This window comes from Belonocnema kinseyi, chromosome 6 (assembly GCF_010883055.1).
Source record: "Belonocnema kinseyi isolate 2016_QV_RU_SX_M_011 chromosome 6, B_treatae_v1, whole genome shotgun sequence".
NCBI lineage: Eukaryota > Metazoa > Arthropoda > Insecta > Hymenoptera > Cynipidae > Belonocnema > Belonocnema kinseyi.
In genome coordinates this window covers 3,230,743-3,253,043 of record NC_046662.1, presented here as the reverse complement: position 1 = coordinate 3,253,043, position 22,301 = coordinate 3,230,743, and the positions used below count along the sequence as shown (strand labels likewise).

Here is a 22,301-nt window from a genome sequence, read left to right as displayed (position 1 = left end):
CAATTCACTTGATTAATTTATAAATTCAGCTTGATTTTTTGTGAATTTTGTCGAACTCTTCTCATTTCCCTTAAATTTTTCTAAATTGACTCAAGTGTTACTGAAATAAATTGATTTTTTTCGATCTTTGATATATCCAAGTCTTTTTAAATTATCTAATTCATTTGAATTCTTTTTAACTTTTTTAAAATTTATCCAATTTATTTAAATTATTATTTATTTTTTGGCATCATTAATCACTTCTTTGTTTATAAATTAGTAGGGTTTCAAAGATTTGAAGTGATTTAAAACTAAATTTGGTTTTATTTCACCCTGAATTCTTTCGAATTTTTTTTATTCCCTTTAATTTTTTTTAAATTTACTAATTTCTACATATTTCAATAGATTTTTCTTCTTCAAAATTTCAGATTCCATTAATTAATTAATTAATTTTAGATTTTTAGATTCCTTTAAATTTTCCTGGGTTTTTCTAAGCTCATTTCAAAGTTACTGAATTCAATAAATTTGTTCATATTTTTGAAGTGCTTTCAATTCACTTGATTGCCTTTTAAATTGACCTTGATTTTAAATTAATTTCATCAAATTCTTCTTATTTTCCTTAAATTATTCAAAATTCTTTTAAATTATTATTTATTTTAAAATTTAAAATTTATTATTTTAAAATTGTTTTGAATTCATTTGTAGACGTTAGTCACATTTGAAATTTTTAATTGGAATTTACCCTGAATTCTGTTAAATACTTTGGAATTCTTTAGAATTTTTTTAATTCACTTTAATTTTTCTAAACTCAATTTATTTTAAAGTCAATTGATTTTTTTTTTCATATTTTAAAATTTTTTTAAATTCTTACCATTTACTCAAATTTTACTGAAATAAATGGATTTTTTCGACTTTTTAATTTATCCGATTCATTAAAATTTTTTTAAATTTTCTTTAAATTTATCTGATTCATTTAAATTCTTAAGAATTTGTCGTTGTCATTAAATACTTTGTTGGTTAGAAATTAGCAGGTTTTCAAAGATTCGAATTGATTAACAATTTTTAATTTACCTTAATGTATCTATATTGACTAATTTCTACGTATTTCTATAGATTAAAAAAAAATTTAGATTCCTTTAATTAATTAATAAATTTTAGATTTTCAGATTGCTCTTTAAATTTCCTTGAACTTTTCTAAGCTCATTTCAACGTTACTGAATTCAATTCAGCTTGATTTTTAATGAATTTCATCCGAATTCTTCTCATTTTCTTAAATTAGTCTAAATTCACTCAAATATTATTGAAGTTAATTGATTTTTTTCGATTTAAACAAAATTTAAATTTTTTAAAATTGATTTGTATCCTTTTTAATTTGAATTTATTCAGAATTCTATTAAATTCTTTGGAATTCTTTAGAATTGTTAAAAATTTTTTTTAAATTCACTTGATTAATTTTTAAATTCTTTTGAATTTTTTGGCGTCATTAATTACTTTTTTGATTAGAAATTAATGAGAGTTTCAAAGATTTGAAGTGATTTTAATTTTTTTTAATTCACCTTGAGTTCTTAATAATTTACCCTGAATTATTTTTAATTCTCTTGAATTTTTTTAATGCACTTCAATTTTTCTAAATTTACTAAATTCTACGTATTTCAATAGATTTAAAAAAAAATTTTTTTTAAGTTTTTATTTAATTGATCCTGAAGTCTTTTAACCTCACCTTGAAATCTCAGACGTTTCATCAGATTCCTTTAAATGTCCTTGAATTTTTATAGGCTCATTTCAATATTACTGAATTCAATAAAGTTTTTTTTTTTTTTAAATTGTTTTAAATTTATTTGGTTTTTTTTTTTTTTAATAATCTTGATTTTTATGAATTCCTTTTAATTCATCTCTTTTATCTTGAATTCCTCTAAATTCTTTTCAATTTCAGGGAAATGAATCGAATTTTTTTATTTTTTAAATTTAATCTGGTCCATTTTGAATTCTTTTGAATTTAACTTGAACTGTTTTGGATCTCTGATGAATTTATCCTGCATCATAAAGGGACTGTGAGGCCTGGAAGTTGTCAATTGTTTCAGTAATATTTTTTACTTTTTTTTTTTTTTTTTTATCCATAAATCCTAATACTTGAAATTGTTTTTTTTTAGGACTTGTTGTTCCAATCCGACTGTGTATCCCTACACTGTACCTTGAACGAGCACAATCATCACCTAATTAATGAATTCACCATAAAACAGGTACTTTGAGTTAAAAAAGGATTGAAGGATTTATTTGCATTTTTTTGTTTGTTTTTTAAAAATTCGTAATCTGGTGTTTTTCTTCTTCTTTTTTTTTCTTTTTTTTTTTTTTTCCTTTCATGTTTGTGGTTTAGATGAGACCGGGAGCATTTCTAGTAAACACAGCGCGTGGAGGATTAGTGGATGATGATGCACTTGCTGCAGCTTTAAAACAAGGGAGAATTCGTGCAGCGGCACTTGATGTCCATGAGAATGAACCATACAACGTCTTTCAGGGTCAGTCCACGCAATGTGAGTTTTGTGTTTTATCCTACCTATTTAACCAAATTTTTTTTTTTTTTTTGTTTTTCCAAATTAATATATCTACACAGGAGGGGGCCCTAATTCCATCGTCCGGCTTTCGAAATGCCTTGTTCGGGCTGTTTTATGAAAGACTCGAACAGTACTTTTTTTTTTTTTGGTTTTGACCGGGAATTTGACAAATTTGTAGAAGAGAAATCGGTTCATGTTCGATTTCAACAGTTTTAAAGTAATTAGTTGAATTTTTATGTTTTTTAATTATGCTATTATTTAGCTTACAATGCGTAATTCAACTATTTATTTTTTTTTATTTTTACAATTTTCCAGTTAACAGTTTTATTTTTAAGCTTACATTTTTAATTTAAAGAATTTTTAAATTCTTTCGTAAAGACTTGAACAGGTACAAAATAAAAGACTTTGATGTTGAAATTTTTGGATAAAAAAGTTTTTATCTGATAAATAAATTAAATTTTTTTTTAATTTATCTGTACTTTAAGCAATAAAAGGTGAACAAAAACGATTTGACAAGATTTTACATTTTATAATTAAACATTATGCGAGTTTTCAGTTTTACAATTCAAAATTCTGTAAATATTATAATGATTTACTTTTTAAATTTCTTTAATCTGAGATATTTGAAGTTGAAACTTTTGAATTTCGATTTTGGAAATCATGAAAATTAAATCTTTATTTTTACATGTTTAAAGTACAATTCTTCAAAATTGTAAATTTTTAAAATTAAAAGAATGTTTAATTTTGTTTAATTTAATTAAAAACCATGCAAATTTTAAGTTTTACAGTTGCAAGTTCTGTTTAAAAAAAGTTCAAAATTAGATAACTTTAAAATATAAACCTTGAAAATTAAATTTTTGCAATACTATATTTTCATAATTCAAGAATTTTCAATTGGAGTTCTTCAAAATTTTAGGATGTTCAATTTTAAATTTTCTATATTTTAAACTTTTTTATTTTGAAAATTAAAAATGAATGCACATTTCCAGTTTTACAGTTTAAAATTCTGTAATTTTGACAATATGTGTTCGACATTTTTTCATTTTTGATGATAAGAATTTTTAATTTTATAAACTCAAAAGTTCAAAATTATTCAATTTTTAAGATTTATGGTTGAATATTCTGTCTTCAAAATCATTAAAATTTAAGGAATTTTATTTCCACATTTTTAAAATTCAAGAGTTTTCAATTCCTAATCTTATAAATTGAACTATTCAAAAAAAAAAAAATTAAAAATTAGATCATTTTGAGCTATACACATTCAAAATTGAAGAATCTTTAATTGTAAATCTTCAAAATTGAAGAATTTGCCATTTTAAATCGTCCAAATTGAATTAGCTATTCCAAAAACGTTCAAATTTACATAATTTTAATCGATATTATCTCAAATTAATGAATCTTCCATTTTTAATCCTAATAATTCATTAGTTTTAAATTTCGAATAGTTAAAATTGAAAATATTCAAAATTGAACTATTCCGAAGAAAAAAACTTTCGAAATTAAATAACTTCGAAATTTAATAAGACTTTGATGTTGAAAATTTTGGATAAAAACATTTTTATTTTTAAAAAAATAATTTCTTTTTAAATTTATCTATACTTGAACGTTACAATTTTAATTGTTGTATTTGAAAATCTTATCGAAATTAGTTCATTTTTTCGATTTAAAAACATAAATTGATGCTGTTAAATTCTTTGGAATTTTTTTCATTCACTTTAATTCTTCTAAATTTACTTAATTCTACTCAAGTCAATGGATTTTTTTCTCTCTTGATATTTTAAATTTGTTTTGAATTCACTTGATTCATTTTTAAATTTAGCTTTATTTCTTGTAAATTTCACAGAATTCTGCACATTCCCCTTAAATTCTTACAATTTACTGAAGTGTTACTGAAATAAATAGATTTTTTTCTATTTTTTTTTTTTAATTTATCCAATTACTTTTAAATTCTTTTTAATTTTTTGTTGTCATTGAACACTTCTTTGGTTAGAAATTAGTAGGGTTTCAAAGATTTGGAGTGATTTAAAATGTAATTTTTTTTTTATTTCACCCTGAATTCTTACTAATTTACCCTGAATTCCTTTCAATTCTCTTGTTGTTGTATTTAAAAAATGCTTAATTTGTAAGTGAAATTTTTAAATTTTGATGTATTTTTTTTGTTGAAAATTTTGTTTAAATCTTGGAAAAAGTTATTTTTAATTTTCCTAGGAATCTTAAGAAAATGTTTTTATTCTTTTGAAGCCTTTCACAATTCTTTGAAAAATCTAATTTTTTTGTTTAAAATCTGCGAAAATCTACATTTTGTTTTATATTAGGGTACCATTTCAAGTTTTACATTAAGTTTGATAAGTTTGATTTAACCAACAAAGATCAATTTAAAAAAAAAAAACTTGATTTTTCACACAAAAAAATAGGAATTTTCAGCAAAATGTATAAATTTTTAAACTAATAGTTGAATTTTCAATCAAGAAGATTATTTTTTTACCACAAAAGACGCATTTTTAACCAATTACACATATTTCCAATTAAATATTTTGAACCATGGATGTGATGTAAGTCCAAAATTTATTTGATTAATTTTCAGTTTATATTTCTTTTATTTCATTTTGTTAAACTAAGTAGTTAAATTAAAAGAAAAATTCAATTTTTAACAATGCTTTTTGATAATTTTTTAGTGTATTGTTTTAGATTTTAACATCTTTTAAACTAAATAATAGAATTTTTGAACGAAAAAAGAATTTTTTAACAAAAAATGGAGAATTAATTTTCAATCGAAATTAATAATTTTTACAAAACAAACTTTATACCAGATAGTTGAATTTCATACAAAATTGTTGAATTTTAAGCCAAGAGGACGAATTTTCTATAAAATAGTTGAATTTTATATCCCATAATATGAATTTTCAACAAAATAGGTAAATTTTAATTTAAAATTATTACTTTTTATCAAAAACAAAGGAATTTTCTGAAAAGAAAATATTTTAATTAAAAATAAAAAAAAACCGTTTTATCTAACCAAAAAATATCAATTTTCTACCAAATTTATCGAATTTTCGAGCGGAAACTCATAACATTTACATTTTGAACTCGAAATTGTGCAATAAGAGATGTATTTTTGAACCAAATAGTACAATTTTTAACCAAAAAGATGAATTTTCAACTAAAACTTTAATATTAGACTTTTTATCTGAAAAAAAGAAACTTTTAAACAAAATGGTTAGAATGTTAATAATTTAAAGGATAAAGAATAACATTTTAAATAAACATTGAAGTTCATTTTTAATAGTTGAAAACTTTATGACACTATCTTTGACACTATTATCACTATTTTCGATCTGTAAAATGAGTCCGAGGCCTGCCGCTTTGCGTTTCATAAATTACGTAATAGGTTTTATTATCTTATAATTACAAGGAAAGATTGTAATAATGAACCCAGGTCGAATTAAAAAAAATATTCATTGACTCTTAGTGAAATAAAAGTTGATTTAATTCAACGAAATTTTTTTGAATTAAAAAAAAAGAATTACTTTTTGTTCTAATACAAATTTTACTTTGATCGAAAATGATTTTCTTAAATTTGAATTTATTTTTGGGTCAATTAAAGAAATTAATAAATAATAATAATATATAATATAATGTAATATTATATAATAATAATTAAGAAATTATTTTTAAGAAACTTCCCTTTTTTTAAATGTTAAACAAATATTGCTCTGAGTCATTCTGGAATTTAAAGTGTATAATTTAGAAAAATATAATGTGAAGATTGTATTTTTTGAAGATATATTTTGAAGATGGTAAATAAATTCTTTGATGGTAAATTTTCAGAATTAAAGCCCTTTTATTTTTGAAATTAAAAAAATTTTAAGTTCTACCAATTTGAAGATTTACAATTGAATATCTTGAATTTTATAACTATTCAACATTATTCGATTTTTAATATTTATATTTTAAAAATACATAATTTATACGTTTTTTGTCTAAATAATTCACTTTTGAAGATTGTTTAAAATTCGAAATTCATTAACTTAATTATAAATTTTTAAGATTTGCAATTGAAGACTTTTCAATATTTAATGTATAATTTTGAATGCTTTACTCAAATAGTTCGATTTTTTAGATTTAATTTTATAGATTTGCAATTGAAAATTCTTCAAGTTTAAAGGTGTTTCAAATGTAGTTCGTGAAAATTGCAAAAAATTTTAGTGTAAAACTTGAACAATTTTAAATTGTTTGTTTAAAGAGATAAAATTTTTTATTTTAAAGATTTACATTTCAAATCTCTAGTACAATTAGAAATTCTTGAATTTTGAAAAAAATAGAATTGCAAATTTTCAAGATCTATATTAATTTTGAACTTTTTTTGGAATAGTTCTAATTTGAAAATTTATATTGGAAAATTCTCCAAGTTTTACGATTAGAAATTTCAAATTTGAATAATTAAAATTGAAGAATTTGAAACCGTAAAACTTCAAACTAGAATCATTTAAAATTTTATAGATTTGCAATTTAAAATTCCACAATTTTCGAAAAGTTGCTTTCGGAAATTCCAGAATTTTTTAAATATAGAATTGGAAATTATTTATTTTTCAAGATTTATATTAATTATAAAGGCATGTATATTCTTTTAAGTAGTTCAATTTTTAAAGTATACAATTGAAAGTTCTTAGTTTTAACTTTTTGCAACCAAAATTTCTAGAATTTTTTAGATTTAGTGTTTATCATTTTAAATTAAGTAAGTTTGAACATTTTTTTTTGCAATATGAAGTTCAATTTTGAAGATTTGCAACGGAAAATTCCATTTTTAAGAGTTGTACTAAAGACTAATATTTAATTTGTACCCGTATAATAGAAAATAATCCAATTTTGATTATTTTTTTTAATAATTCAATTTTTAAGATCTAGAATTGAAATTTATTCAATCTGGGGGAGGACAGGGGTAAAAAATTGGGGGAAAAAACCTAATTTATGGATGGCCGCTTACGCGTATTTATAACGCACTACGTTAGTTACTCGAGCCTTTTAGCAGTTTTTTTTTTAAATTGCTTTTCTTTGGCTTGGAAATGTGATTTGTCCGAAGACTGGACACCTAGCTTATACTATTTTCTAAAATAATATTGATTCTATCGTAAATTCATAGGCGTTGGAAAAATAAATTAAGGGTTCCAACTCAATGCTTGCTGGAGTGAGTGATGTACGATTTGTCTTACACTGGTTGATATTTTGAAAAGAAATATTACACTGTCCAAACAATTTTCACATTTTAAATGAGAAATATAATATTTAATTTATTTATACTTATTTTAATTGATTTATAATTATATTTATTAATAATTGATATTTATATTTCACTAATATTTAATTATTGTTAATAATACTGCTTGTATCGTAAAATGATAGAAGTTGGAAAAATAAATTGAGGGTCCCAACTAAATATTTGTTGGAGTGAGTGATGTACGATTTGCCTTGAGCTAATTGATATTTTGGAAAGAAATATTACACTGAAAAAACATTTTGCGTATGTTAAATTTGAAAATATTTTAACGAGTTAAAAAAAAAAGAAAAGAAAAAGAAAAAAATCAAATGTATCTTGGTGTAGAAAGGTTAACTATTTGTGAATTTTGAACAGGCCCATTGAAAGATGCTCCCAATCTTTTGTGCACACCACATGCTGCATTCTACAGCGACGCAAGCTGCACAGAACTTCGCGAAATGGCAGCCAGTGAGATACGACGAGCCATTGTTGGTCGCATTCCCGACTGCTTAAGAAATTGCGTCAACAAAGAATACTTCCTGCCCACGACTGGGTAAGAATATTTAACAATTGCTCTATACAAAGAAAAGAATCCAACCACCTGAAGAAAGCACAGAACTAAATCAATGAAAAATTGAAGCTTGAAATTCATATTAATTCAGTTCTCTATTTGTAACAATTTTTTTTTTTCTTCCTTTTAATCAAATGTTCATGTCAATATCAAATTAGAAATGCATGGCCTAAAATGTTGGACCAATTTAATATTTTTAATGTATTCAAAAATTAACTTTTAATTTTTATTTAAACAATTATTCTTTAGTGTATAAATGATCAAGAATCCTATTTATTTGTCGCAGGGTTCACAGATTTATGCTTTATTCACATGTTTTCTATTTTTGGTTGAAAATTCTTTTCTTTTTTTGTCATAAAAAATTTATTTTTTGACAATTTAATAATTTAATTTAAAAGTCATAAATTTCGCTTCAAAATTCAATTATTTTGCTAGAAAATTAAATTCTTTGATTGAAAAAAGAAACTTTTTTCTTGAATATTTAAATTTTCTGGTTAGAAATTCAACTGTTTTGTAGTGTATTCGTAGTTTTTGTTTGGAAATCCAACAATTTTAGATAAACTTTTTTTTCTTTCATGACTGAACAATTTTTCATTTTGGAAAATTCAACTCTTATTTAAAATTGTTTAAAATTCATTATTTAGTTGAAATTTGAAATTTACATAATTTTTGTTTTGAAGTCAACTGTTTTTGATAGAAAATTAAAATTTTTTTTAATTGAAAAGGCTAATATTAAATTTTTGGTTTGGAAATCTTTTTTTTTGAAAATTTTATACTTTTGTTCAAAATTGAGCAATTTTTTAAACAATTTCAAATTTTTTATAATTTTAAAAAAATTAATCTATTTTGGTGGAGCATTAAACTATTTTGCTAAAAATCCGCTCCCTTTCGCTGTTGAATTAAACTGTTTTTAATTTTAATTTAAAGTTTTAAATATTTTCTTTAAAAATTGTATTTTTTCCTTGAAATCTCTCTTTTAAATTTAAGATAAAAAATTTCTTTATTGCAATTTTAATTATTATATTTGTTGTTTAGAATTCATTTTTTTTGTTGTTTGAAAACGTAACGACTTGCTTGAAAGTTGATGCTTTGTTGAATTTTTTTTTCTGAATATTTATTATTTTAGATGAAAATTCGTCTCTTTTGTTGATAATTTATCTAGTTTGTTAAAAATTTGTTTTTTTTTTTTGGTTGAAGCCAACTGTTTTACATGGAAAATTTAAATACTTTGTGGTTGAGAATTGATATTTTTTGGTTAAAAATTGAATAGAATTAATTAGTCATATTTTTTAGTAAAAAATTCAACAATTTTGTTAAAAAATCAAAAATTTTTTGGTTGAAAAGTAAATTTTTTGTAGAAAATTAGTCTGTTTAAAATTAGAATCTTCTTTGGTTGAAAATTGAACTACTTTCTTCAAACTTCATTTATTTAGTTAGAGATTTATTATTTTTAGTTAAAAATTCATCTTGTTGGATGAAAATTGATAATTTTGATAAAAATTTGTATTTTTTGGTTGAAGTATTCTGTTTTTGATAGAAAATAAAAAAATTTTGTGGTTGAAAAGATTCATGTCTGGTTCAAAGTTTAAGTATTGTGTTTAAAAGTCATACTTTTTATTTAAAAAAAAAACTTTTTTGTAGAAAATTAATCTCTTGGAGGAGGATTCAACTATTTGGTTCAAAATTTCGTCTTTTGGTTGAATTGAAGTATTTTTTATTTAAAATTAGTCTATTTGGCTGAAAATTCAACTGCTTTCTTAAAGATTTATTTCTTTAATTGAAAATCTATCATTGTAGTTGGAAATGTATCTCTAGATTAAAAATGTAATTTTTTTGTTAAAAATTAATTTCTTGAATCAAAAATTTTTTAGTTGTACTTGAAAATTGATGTTTTTCATTAAAAATTTAATTGTTTTTTTAAAAATTCGTCTATTTTTGTTAAATGCCAATGTTTTAGATTTAAAAAGCATAAAATATTTTTTTGTTGAAGCATCTATCAATAAATTTTTAGTTGAAAATGAATTTTTTTTTTAATGTAATTTTTTTATTAAAAAATCAACAATTTTGTTTGAAAGTAATACGTTTGTTTTTTTTTTTAAATTAACTTTTTTTTATCAAATTAATCTGTTTTAGCTGAGAATTTAACTATATTTGATTGAAAATTCTTTTTTTGTGGTTGAATTAAACTTTTCTTTATTCAAAATTAAACTCTTTGTTGATTGAAAATTTATCTCTGATTGCCAATTTAACTGGATTTTTTACATTTTATTCCTTTAATTAAATATTTATCATTGTAGTTGAAAATTTATATTTTGATTGAAAATTTAACTATTCATTTATTTTTTATTATGTCTTTTTCTATTGATTACTAATGTTTTCAATTTGATTTACAAAAATTTTGTGGTTTAAAAATCTATTAATAAATTTTGGGTTGAGAATTCATCCTTTTTTTTTTGAAAATATTCAACAATTTTGTTAAAAAGTAATACTTTTTCTTTGAAAGTTAACTTTTTTAAAAATTAAATCTGTATTGGTTTGGGATTAAACCACTTTATTGAACATTCGTCTTTTTTGGACGAATTAAACAATTTTTTATTTAAAATCAAATTCTTTGTTGATTAAAAATTCACCTAGTTTGTTGAAAATTTATTTTTTTAGTTGAAGATTCATTTCTGATCAAAAATTTGTTGAAAATGCATCTGTTTAGTTGAAAACTTATTTCTTTGATTGCAAATTTAAATGTTTTGTTTACATTTTATTCTTTTAATTAAAGATTTATTATTGTAGTTGAAAATTTATATTTTGATTGAAAATTTAACTGTTTTGTTAAAAATATGTCTTTTTCTATTGATTACTAATGTTTTCAATTTGAATCACAAAAATTTTGTGGTTGAAAAATCTATTAATAAATTTTGGGTTGAGAATTCATCCTTTTTTTTGAAAATATTCAACAATTTTGATAAAAAGTAATACTTTTTCTTTGAAAGTTAACTTTTTTAAAAATTAAATCTGTATCGGTTTGGGATTAAACCACTTTATTGAACATTCGTCTTTTTTGGACGAATTAAACAATTTTTTATTTAAAATCGAATTCTTTGTTGATTAAAAATTCACCTAGTTTGTTGAAAATTTATTTTTTTAGTTGAAGATTCATTTCTAATTAAAATCTTGTTTTTTTTTTTTTAAACTTTATATTTTACACTATTCTATTTTTAGTTTCTAAGTAATCTTCTTGTTTGAAAATTCATCTTTTTGGTTGAAAATTCAATCATTTCTTCAAAAATTATTTACCTATTTTCTTGAAAACACAATATTTTTACCTCATATGTTCGAAATTTAGAGCGTTTCAAATGGAATTTATATATAATCTCCATTAATTTTATTAAAAATAATGTATTCACCTATTTTTGTGAAAAATATCCTCATTTCGTGTTTTTTTTTTGTTTCATTTTTTTAAGTGGCGAGATGGGGTCATCATACAAAAGGTGTGTAGTCTGAAATTTTTAACATTTTAGGCCCTGCAAAATGCTAGAAAATTCATGCTGAAACTGATTCCTTTGCCGACAAAATGTCTTCGTTTTTTTTTTGTTTTTTGTTTGTTTTTTTTTGTTTTTTTAATTTTCTTGCATGAATTTGATTAAGTTGCCAAAATAATTTCACGTAGTTATGAGTATAATTTTATTTAAACATGCACCAATTACCGTGGCTGCGCTATTTTTCGAGGGTCTACAAATATTTGTCCATTGTAAATAGTAAATTTATGTAAAAATAAGAGTGAAAACAATTGTTTCATGATATTGCTAATTATTGTAAACCACACACAATCTGAAAAATCCCATAATTTAAGATGAGAAATTAATTCTGAATTTAATATTTGTAATAGAGTCCCTCGTGAAGTTGATGGAAATTCGCCATTTGCTTCGTACCCTAGGTTCGTTAAATCAGAATTTTAAAACACAAATTTTATTTATTTTTTATTCATTCTCTATATGTTTATTTATTTTAATATCACAATAGTTGATTCAGAAGAATCGATATTTTTGTTTCAATCGATTATTATTTGAGAAAAGTGCATCTCGTATTTTGTTAAAGATCTGTAAAAAATAGGACAATGGAACCAGATACCGTGGGGAATCATAATATCCGATGACGAAGATAAAATTCTTTCTGTTTTTGACTATTTTTGAAGAAACAATAAAATAATAAAATATTATGTTTTAGGCTAGATGTCAAATTTTTCCCCGACAAATGGTTCCGTTGTCCTATTCTCGTTTTTTTTCTTCTTTTTTTTTTTTTTTAAATTGACAATCGGTTATTGAAAACCAATTTTTGTTATTATAAGTTTCATTTTTCGATGACTCGACTGGAGAATTGGTGATGTGGGCTTATTCGCTTAATTTAAAAGCACTTTCAATTAAATATTCTAATATATTCTCGTATGGTGATATTGTAAAACTGCTTTTATATTTGTAAATATTTAAAATAATAATTATAATAATTTAAAGAAAATTGTGTCTTGAGAAATTATTTAAAAAGTATTACAACTTGCCATACTTGAACTTTAGAAAGCAAAGCACTGAGACAATTAAAAGTTCCATTCAGAAGCCTTCAGATTGCTAATTTAGAAAAAGCGTTTTTGCACAAAAGTTTTATGATTATTAAAAGAAGATACTTTTTTTTTTATGCAAGGGCTTCTCAAATTAATCTTCTTTCTTAACCCAGGGGGCAAATAGAAATTGTCATTCTGAGGACGTGACAAAGATTTATTTAGGATGTTTTCAGGATGACATATGTCTCTTTTGTCCTGGGGGGAAGATTTACGCGAGGCTCTTGAGTGCAGGGGGTGTCTGCCCTGCCTGGAAAACCTGGAATTGCCAGGGAATTTTCAGATAACCTGGAAAAATCTGGAAATGTCAGGGATTTTTTTTTTTTTTTTTTTAAGTCAGGGAATTTTTTCGCGAGCGTGATTAATTTTGTTTTTTTTTTTTTTAATTATAATATGAAATTCAACAAGAATGATTCTTTGTTTTGTAAAAGTAGCTGTATATTACTGTAACTGTTTTGTTCAAAACTCGGTTTTTTTTGTTGGAAATAATGATTTTTTTTTAACTTAATATTTAACTATTCTATTTTTGGTTAAAAATTAATTGAATTTAGTTGAAAATTCAATTATCTCGTTGAAACTGCATGTACGTATTTTGTTGGATTCGTTAAAAATTCAACTGATTTTGAAAAGTCGTCTTTTTTTGGTTCAACTGAAGTATTTTTTATTAAAAATTAAAATAGTCTTTGGTTGAAATATCAGCTATTATTTTTTATTGTCAAAATTCCTCCTTTTTTGGAATGGAAATTTTTATTTCTTGATTAAAAGTTAAACTCTTTTGTTAAAAACTTTTTTTTATTGTTGAAGGTTCATAATTTTAATACAAAATTCATATTTTTGGTTAAAAACTGAGATGTTTTGTTAAAAATTTTTTTTTTTTATTGTTTAAAAGTATTATTTTTTAACTGAAAATGCAATCATCCTAGTTGAATATTCCATTACTTTAGTTAAAAATGAATTTTAGTTAAAACTGCATCAATTGTTTTGAAAATGTAACTATTTAAAAAAAAAAATAGAACTATTCCATTCTTGTTTAAAAATTAGTATTTTTTAGTTCAAAATAAAACTATTTGGTTGAAAATTCATCTTTTTAGTTAAAAATGCAACCAGTAAAGATTCATCGCTTTAGTTGAAAAATTATCTTTTTGGTTTAAAATTCGACTATTCCAGAAATTAATTAAAAATTCATCAGTTTGGTTACATTTTTTTAAAACTAAAAATGTAACTATTCCATTTTTGGTTAAAAACTGATCTTTTTTAATTGAAAATGTAACTATTTGGTTGAAAATTTGTCTTTTTTAGTTAAAAATTCAACTGTTATGTGAAAAATTCATGTGTTTTGTTAAAAAAAAAGTCATTTTTTATTTGAGAGAAAATTGATCTTTTTAGATGAAAATACAACTGTTACAGTTAAAGATTCATCATTTTAGTCGACAATTCATCTTTCTGGTGGAAAATCAACTATTCCAGAAATTATTGAAATTGTAACGGTTCTATTTTTGGTTAAAAAGGTATCTTTTTTTTCAAAATGCAACTATTTGGTTAAAAATGTGTCTTTTTTAGTTAAAAGTTCGACTGTTTTGTGGAAAATTGGTGTATTTTGTTTAAAAAAAAAACTTTTTTTTTTTAATAGAAAATTCATCTTTTTGGTTAATTTTTGTTTGTTCGAACTGAAAATGTAATTGTTCCATTTTTGATTGAAAATTGATCTTTTTTAATTGAAAATGCACCCATTTGGTTGAAAAAATGTATTTTTTACTTGAAAATTAAACAAGTTTGGGGAAAGTTAATGTATTTTGTTTAAAAATTGTTTTTTATTTGATAGAAAATTAATCTTGTTTGAAAATTTAGGTTTTTAGTTAAAAATTGAACGATTACAGTTAAAGATTCATCATTTTAGTTGAAAATTCATGTTTTTCCTTGAAATTTAATTTAATTTGTATTTTGTTCAAATTTTTTTTCTGAACTGAAAATGTAATTATTCCATTTTTGGTTAAAAATGGATTTAAAAAAACAATTCATAATGCAACTATTTTGTGGAAAATTCATGTATTTGGTTTAAACAATCGTTTTTTATTTGATAGAAAAATAATTTTGTTTGAAAATTCAGCTTTTCAGTTAAAAATTCAACTATTACAGTCAAACATTCATCATTTTAGTTAAAATTATTCTTTTTGGTTTCAAATTCACCTATTCCAGAAATTATTTTTAAAATTCATCAGTTTGATTTATTTTTTTGAAATTGTAACTATTCTATTTTTGGTTAAAAATTTATCTTTTTTAATTCAAAATGCAACTACTTGGTTAAAAATTGGTCTTTTTTATTTAAAAATTGGACTGTTTCGTGGAAAATTTATGTATTTTGTTGAAAACTCGTTTTTTATTTTATAGAAAATTCATTTTTTCAGTTGAAAATTCAGTATTGCAGCTAAAGATTCGTAATTTTAGTTTGAAATTAATTTTTTTCAAATTCAACTATTCCAGAAATTAGTTAAAAATTCGTCAGTTTTTGTTCATTTTTTATTTTTTGAATTAAAATTGTAATTGTTCTATTTTTGGTCGAAAATTGATCTTTTTTAATTCAAAATGCAACTATTTGATTAAAAATTTGTCTTTTTTAGTTAAAAATTCAATTATTTTTGGAGGAAATTCATGTATTTTGTTAAAAAAGCGTTTTTTATTTTATAATAAATTATAATCTTTTTGTTTGAAAATTCATCTTTATAGTTGAAAATTTAACGATTGCAATTAAAGATTCATCATTTTAGTTTAAAAATTATCCTATTGGTTTGCAAATTTAACTAATCCAGTTCAATATTTCATAATTTTAATTGAAAATTCATCATTTTGGTTTAAAATTAAACGATTGCAATTAAAGATTCATCATTTTATTTTAAAAATTCATCAAAGGAGTGAAAACTGAAAATTTAACTATTCCATTTAAGGCTAAAAAATGGATCTTTTTTAGCTTTGAATTAAACTATTTCGTTGAAAAATTGGCCTTTTTTGTTGTTAAAAACTCATGAAGTTTGTTGAAAAATCGTGTAATAATTTACTTATTCTGATAATTTAATTATTCCGTTTTTGGTTGAAAACTGATCTTTTTTAGTTCGAAATTCAACTATTTGGTACTCGAGAGAAAAATTCAAGAAATGAATTATTATGTTTTCCGTCTTAATTATTTAATTAATCTATGTCGTTTTGTATATTTAAGAATATTTCGTAATATCAGTTGTCAACACTTTCTAAATTAAACATTTCAGTTGAATTCCTAAAAACTGAAAAAGAACATTATTTATTATAAACTCGCGAAACTATATACATATTTTTCGAGTCGATTGTTGAAAAAAAATTTTTAATATTTGATTGGCGTCCTGCTGTGAAAATTTAAAGCTGAAAAAACTTGAGATACCGGGAAAAGGGCTGGAATAATTGTCAGGGAATTTTCTTCCAGGCTTTGAGGTAGACAGACACCCTGGTGCCGAACTATTACGTATTAAAATTGTTAGTAGTTTAGGATTAGTGGAAGAGGATGAGGAGGAGGAGGAGGAGGAGGAGATAGTAGAGGAGTTTAATTGAAATTTGTACTGTTTTTTGTTCTCTGATTGTTCTGCCTGCGCAGCAGCTACCCCGAGGGTATCAACGGCGGTTACTACGCGGGAACATTGCCCGTTCAACAGGCGCACTCGACGACTCCTCATGACTCGGCGCCACCTCCGCCAGGTGGTCACTCAGTCGTCGGCGGCGGCGGAGGTGGAGGCGGTGGTGGACCCAACTCGTCGGCGGGTGGCGGTGGTGGTGGGGGTCCAACAGGACCCTCGGGTCCAACAGTAGGCGGCGGTGGAGCCGGCGGTCCCACATCAGCTCCACCATCAGCTGGATTGCCTGGATTACCACACAGCATAGTGAGCGAGCCCGACCCTCGGCCCAGTCCACCTGCACCCAGTCCCCGTTGACCTTAAACCCCTAGATCTCCACCACTCCAGCGCCACCACCATCCTTTTGACACACCTAAAACTCCCTCCCTCCCTCACTCACTCACTCACTCCCTCCCAACCCCTTAGTCTAGCCTAGCCTAGCCCATTTATAATATACTACTCTACGCAAGCTCCAACGACTCCCGACGACTACGAGGACGACGACGACGACTAACGACCACCGATTTATTATTGATATTCACGAGCGCGGGTCGTGCACGACGTACAACAACCAAATATCTGTCTGTCTGCTGCTGCTGCTGCTGCTGTTGTTGCTTCCGACATACCTGGAAAGTGAGAGAGAGAGAGAGAGAGAGAAAAAAAAAGGGAACGAACGAGAGAAAAATCGAATTTTTTGTTGTTCGTTTTGGCAGTACTTGTTTGTTTTCGCGAGAGAGTGAACCCTCTCTTTCGGGTAGCGCAGTTATCAGTGTGTCGTCCACAGAAGCCAAATACAGTCGGATAAAATCGACAGATAGTGTCTACATTATTTAACGAATCTCGTTGTTTTTTTTTTTTTTTTTTGTCGGAACTGATGATGACCCACTCTGGCGTTGGTTGTTTAAACTGATGATGGTCTAATTTAGACGATTTATAGACCACTGCTTTTTGAGTTTGCGCCTCGTTTTTAAAGAAAATTACGCGGCAAACAGACTGGTTTAGTAATTATTTCTGTATGGTTTAGTATATTATTTTCAATCCAGATTAAATTCTTTTGAATACGAAAATTTTCAGAATTTTTTTCACTTCCAAGTCCTCTGAATTCCGGGCCATTTTTTTACGGAGTAATAGGGATCCTTGAATTCAGGAAACTCGAGGAATTCAGGGGATGAAGAGAATTTACAGAATTCACGGAATTGCAGGTCGTCAGGATTAAAAGAATTCAAAAGTTTTAAAAAGAATTAAAAAGAATTCAAAGGTATGTGCTTAATTTTCTAAATTAAAAAAATTGCTACGTTTGAAAACCATTTGAATTAAATTGCAATTGTTTTTAAAATTCTTTTGTATTCCTGTATTTCTCTTGATTTTCATTCAATCACTTGTTCTAAATTCATTTAGATCTAATTAAATTCGATTGAATTTATTTGAACTCTGAATTCCGTTAATTTTTTAGAATTCCTTTCTCTTGATTTTCTTGAATTCCCTTCAGTTCTTCTAAATTCGGTACAAATCTAATTAAATTTAATTGTTAACTTTTTGAATCCCGTTTAATTATAATCCCCTTTAATTATCCTTAATTTTTAAAATTTATTTGATTTTTAAACATTCTTTTGTAATTTAAATTTATTGCATTTTTTCATTCTTATTCCTCTGAATTCCGTGCATTGTTTTGGAGTACTGAGATTCCTTTGATTGCAAGAATTCAGGGGATTAAGACAATTCGCCAAAATCAGAGAATTGCAGGCCGTCAGAATGAAAAGAATTCAAAAGATTTTCAGAAAGTTAAAAAGAATTCAAAGGCATTGAAGTGAATGTGCTCTCTTTAAATTAAAAAATTTCAAATTCAAATTAATGCAATTGAATGTTTCAATTTTTTGAATTCCTGCATTTCTCTTGATTTTCTTAAAATTCATTCTTTTAAGTTCTATTCAAATCTACTTGAATTTAATTTAATTTCTTTGAATTCTTTAAATCTCATTAATTCTTTAGAATTCGTTTCTCTTCATTTTCTTGAATCCCCTTTAATTCTTCTACATTCGGTTTAAATATACTCGAATTAAATTTATTTGTTTGAAACTTATGAATTCTGTTAATTGTATTGAATTCCTTTAATTATCTTGAAATTTTAGTATATAATTGATTTTTTAAAAAATTCTGTTGAATTTTAAATTTCCTGTTTTTTTTTTTTTTTTTTTAATTCTTCTTATTCCTCTGAATTCCGTACATTTTTGTGGATGACTGAGAATCCTCGAATTAAAAGAATTGCAGGCCGTCAGACTGAAAAGAATTTAAAAGATTTTCAAAAAGTTAAAAAAAATGTAATTCAAAAGAATTCAAAGGCAATTAATTGACTAAAAAAATGATAATATTTCAAATTCACTTAAATTAGATTGAATCTTTTAATTTTTTAAATTCCTCTATTTTGTCGATTTTCTGAAAATCCCTTCGTTTTAAATCGACTTAAATTAAATTGAATTCCTTAAATTTCGTTAATTCTTTATCATTTCTTTCTCTTGATTTTCTTGAATCCTCTTCAATTCTCATAAATTCGGTATAAATCTACTTGTGAATTCAGTTTAATTTTTTGGAATTTTTTTGAATTCCGGTAATTCTGTCGAATTCTTTTATTTGTCGTGAATTTTTCGAAAATTTTTTTAAATTCTTTTGATTTCTAAATTTCCTGAATTTTTTTACTTCTAATTCCTCTGAATTTTGTACATTATTTTGGAGTCATTAGAATCTTTGAATACAGAAAATTCAAGGGATTAAAAGAATTTACAAAATTCACAGAATAGCAATTAAAAGAATTCAAAAGATTTGAAAATAATTAATTCATTCAATTCAAAAGAATTCAAAGGTATTTAAGTGAATGAGTTGAATTCTCTAGATTTAAAAAAATTGTAATATTTCTTCAAATTCACTTAAATTAAATTTCATTTTTTGAATTCTTTCAATTCCTATATTTCTCTCGATTTTCTTTAAACCCTTCCTTCTAAATTCTTTTTAATTCTACTTGCATTCAATTTCTTTTTTTCAACTCTTTGAATTCCGTTAATTCTTTAAAATTGCTGCAACTATCTTGAATTTTTCGAATTTAATTGATTTTTTTTTTAATTAATTGAATTCTCGTGAATTTATTGTATTCCTTTAATTCTCGCGAATTCTCAATAATTTAAAAAATTTATTTAATTCTCTTGAATCTTAAAAATTACTTTGCATTAATTCTCTTGAAATTTTCTTAGTTTTCTTGTATTTCTTCAATCCTTTAAATTCAATTGATTGTTTATAATTTTTGAAATTCCTGTAATTTTCTAGAAATCCAGGAATTCTATTAAAATGCTTAAATTCGTTAGGATTTAAAAGAATTCAAAAGTGTTAAAGTGAATTTGCTTAATTCTATGAATTAAAAAAAATTGAAAGTCACTTCAAATTCACGTGAATTAAATTGTATTTTTTAATTCTTTGAATCCTCTTGAATTCCTGTATTTCTCTTGATTTTCTTCAAAATTTAATTTTAAATTTTAAATTAAAATTTTAAATCTAAATTTAAATTCTTTAATTAAAATTTAAAATTGTTATTTAAATAAAAATTTTACCTGAATTGAATTTTTTTGAACTCTGAATTCCGTTAATGCTTTAGAATTTCGTTATTTATCTTTAGCTCTTATAAACTCTGTTTCAAAATTCTAGAATTAAATTACATTTTTTGGAACTTTTTGAATTACGTTAATTCTATTGGAATTCCTTCAAGGAACTTTGAATTTTTCGAATTTAATGAATTTAGTTAATTCCCTGAATAATCTTGAATTTTTGAAATGTTTTTCCATTATTTCTCTTTAAAGTTTCTTAGTTTTCTTGAATTTCTTCAATCCTTTAAATTCAATTGATTGTTTATAAATCTTTAAATTCCTGCAATTCTCTAGAATTCCAGGAATTCTATTAAAATGCTTAAATTCGATGAATTTCTTGAATTCTTTAATTTACTTTAATTATTCGGAATTATTTACGGAATTTACAGAATAGCTGGTCGTTAGGATTTAAAAGGATTCAAACGAATTCAAAAGAGTTCAAAGATGTTAAAGTGAATTTGCTTAATTCTACAAATTACAAAAATTGAAGGTCACTTCAAATTCCCGTGGATTAAATTTTAAATTTTTATTCAAATAAAAAATTTAAAATTTACTTGAATTGAATTTTTTTGAACTCTGAATTCCGTTAATACTTTAGAATTTCTTTATTTCTTCTTTCAATTGTTTAAATTCAATTGATATCTTATAATTCTTTGAATTCCCAGAATTAAATTATATTAATTCCCTAAATTCTCCTGAATTTATTACATTTCTTTTATTATCATGAATATTATGGAATTTTTGGAATCTTCTTTAATTCTCTTGGAGTTTTAAAATGTTTTTGTATTATTTCTCTTGAAATTTTTCTAGTTTTCTTGAATTCTTTCAATTCTTTAAATTCAATTGATTTCTCGCAATTCTTTCAATTCTGTTGAATTTTTAAATTGATTTTGCTTTATTTCTCTTGAAATTTGTGTACTTTTTTGTATTCTTTCAATTGAATTGATTTCTTATAATTCCTTGAATTCCTAAAATTAAATTATTTTAATTCTATGAATTCTCTTGAATTCAAAGAGTTAACAGAATTCAAGGAATTCAAACATTCTGAAAATTCAGAAGATTTTTTAAAAAGTTAAAAGAATTTCGTGCAATTTAAAAGAATTCGAATGAATTGAAGTAAATAAAAAATAATTCTAAATAATATACTAAAGCAGGTAGTATTAATTGTGTGCTAAACCTGTTTGCTGTTTATCGAATGATATGTTCAAAAAGCATAATTTTTTTCTTTTCTTTTCTTTTTTTTTTTTGACGACAAACGTCAAAGTGGTTCTTTTAAGATTGATTGTAATTGAAATGAATTTATCTGCTGCGACGAATTTTCAAACGACACTGCTTTTTCAGCTTGTAAAAATGTTTAGATTTTTGTTTGAAATTCCGGAATTTGTCGATGCAATTGCTTCCCCTTTTTTTTATACACATATATATATATATATATATGCTCGACTTTTTCCCGATTTTCTTGTCTTAATCAGAGTAGGATTTTGAGTTTTATCGCCTTCGGGAATTGCTTGGAAACCTAATTCCGGTCCTTGAGTTTTTTTTTTTTTATATTAATTGTTTATAATAGTAAAGAAAAATGTTGGGAAAATTGTGTATTAATTTGAATTTCCGGATTTGAGTTTTCAGACGGTTCCTGGTAAGTTCTTCCTTATGTCGCGAGAAAATTCATCGGCTAGTCATTTTATCCGAAGAATGTAGAGGCCTTGGTTCCTTAAGAAGAAAGGCGGATTTGAAAATAAAAATAGTAATTTTGTCCCACTGTATTTGGATCCACAATGTCTTCGTTATAGTGCTTTTATTCGCTGCGATGCATGAGAATAATCAACCTTGATTTAGTAGAAAGATAGAAATCTAGCTGAATTTTCACGGGGGGGGGGGGGGGGGGGGGGAGGAGAGATTATTATTATAATCGAGATCCTGATTACTATTCGAAATATCTAAATACATTCTTCTTTTACTTTTAATCTTGAGCTAGAAATCAGCTGAATCGTCTTTTCACAGTCACTCGAAATAAAAGCATTCTTCTAGAATTATATTGTTCTATTTTTCATTGAAAAAAAAAAAAGAGAGAGAAA

General features: G+C 24.5%; 1 protein-coding gene across 8 annotated transcripts in view; it reads left to right on the top strand.

Moving 5' to 3' along the window:
* The window catches only part of LOC117174560 (C-terminal-binding protein), a 75,593-nt gene extending 53,507 nt beyond the window's left edge, over window positions 1-22,086 (top strand). For 4 of the 8 annotated variants that reach the window (XM_033363771.1, XM_033363772.1, XM_033363773.1 and 1 more), the window contains exons 5-10: window positions 2,130-2,219; window positions 2,354-2,510; window positions 8,161-8,338; window positions 11,815-11,841; window positions 12,240-12,287; window positions 16,582-17,664. In XM_033363771.1, coding sequence (XP_033219662.1) covers window positions 2,130-2,219; window positions 2,354-2,510; window positions 8,161-8,338; window positions 11,815-11,841; window positions 12,240-12,287; window positions 16,582-16,915 — 834 coding nt within the window. In that variant the 3' untranslated portion in view covers window positions 16,916-17,664. Of the gene's footprint in view, window positions 1-2,129; window positions 2,220-2,353; window positions 2,511-8,160; window positions 8,339-11,814; window positions 11,842-12,239; window positions 12,288-16,581; window positions 17,665-21,852 lie in introns of those variants that run through there. The other 4 variants (XM_033363776.1, XM_033363777.1, XM_033363779.1 and 1 more) reach the window with 4 other exon arrangements.
* The last annotated feature ends 215 nt before the right edge of the window (window positions 22,087-22,301 follow it).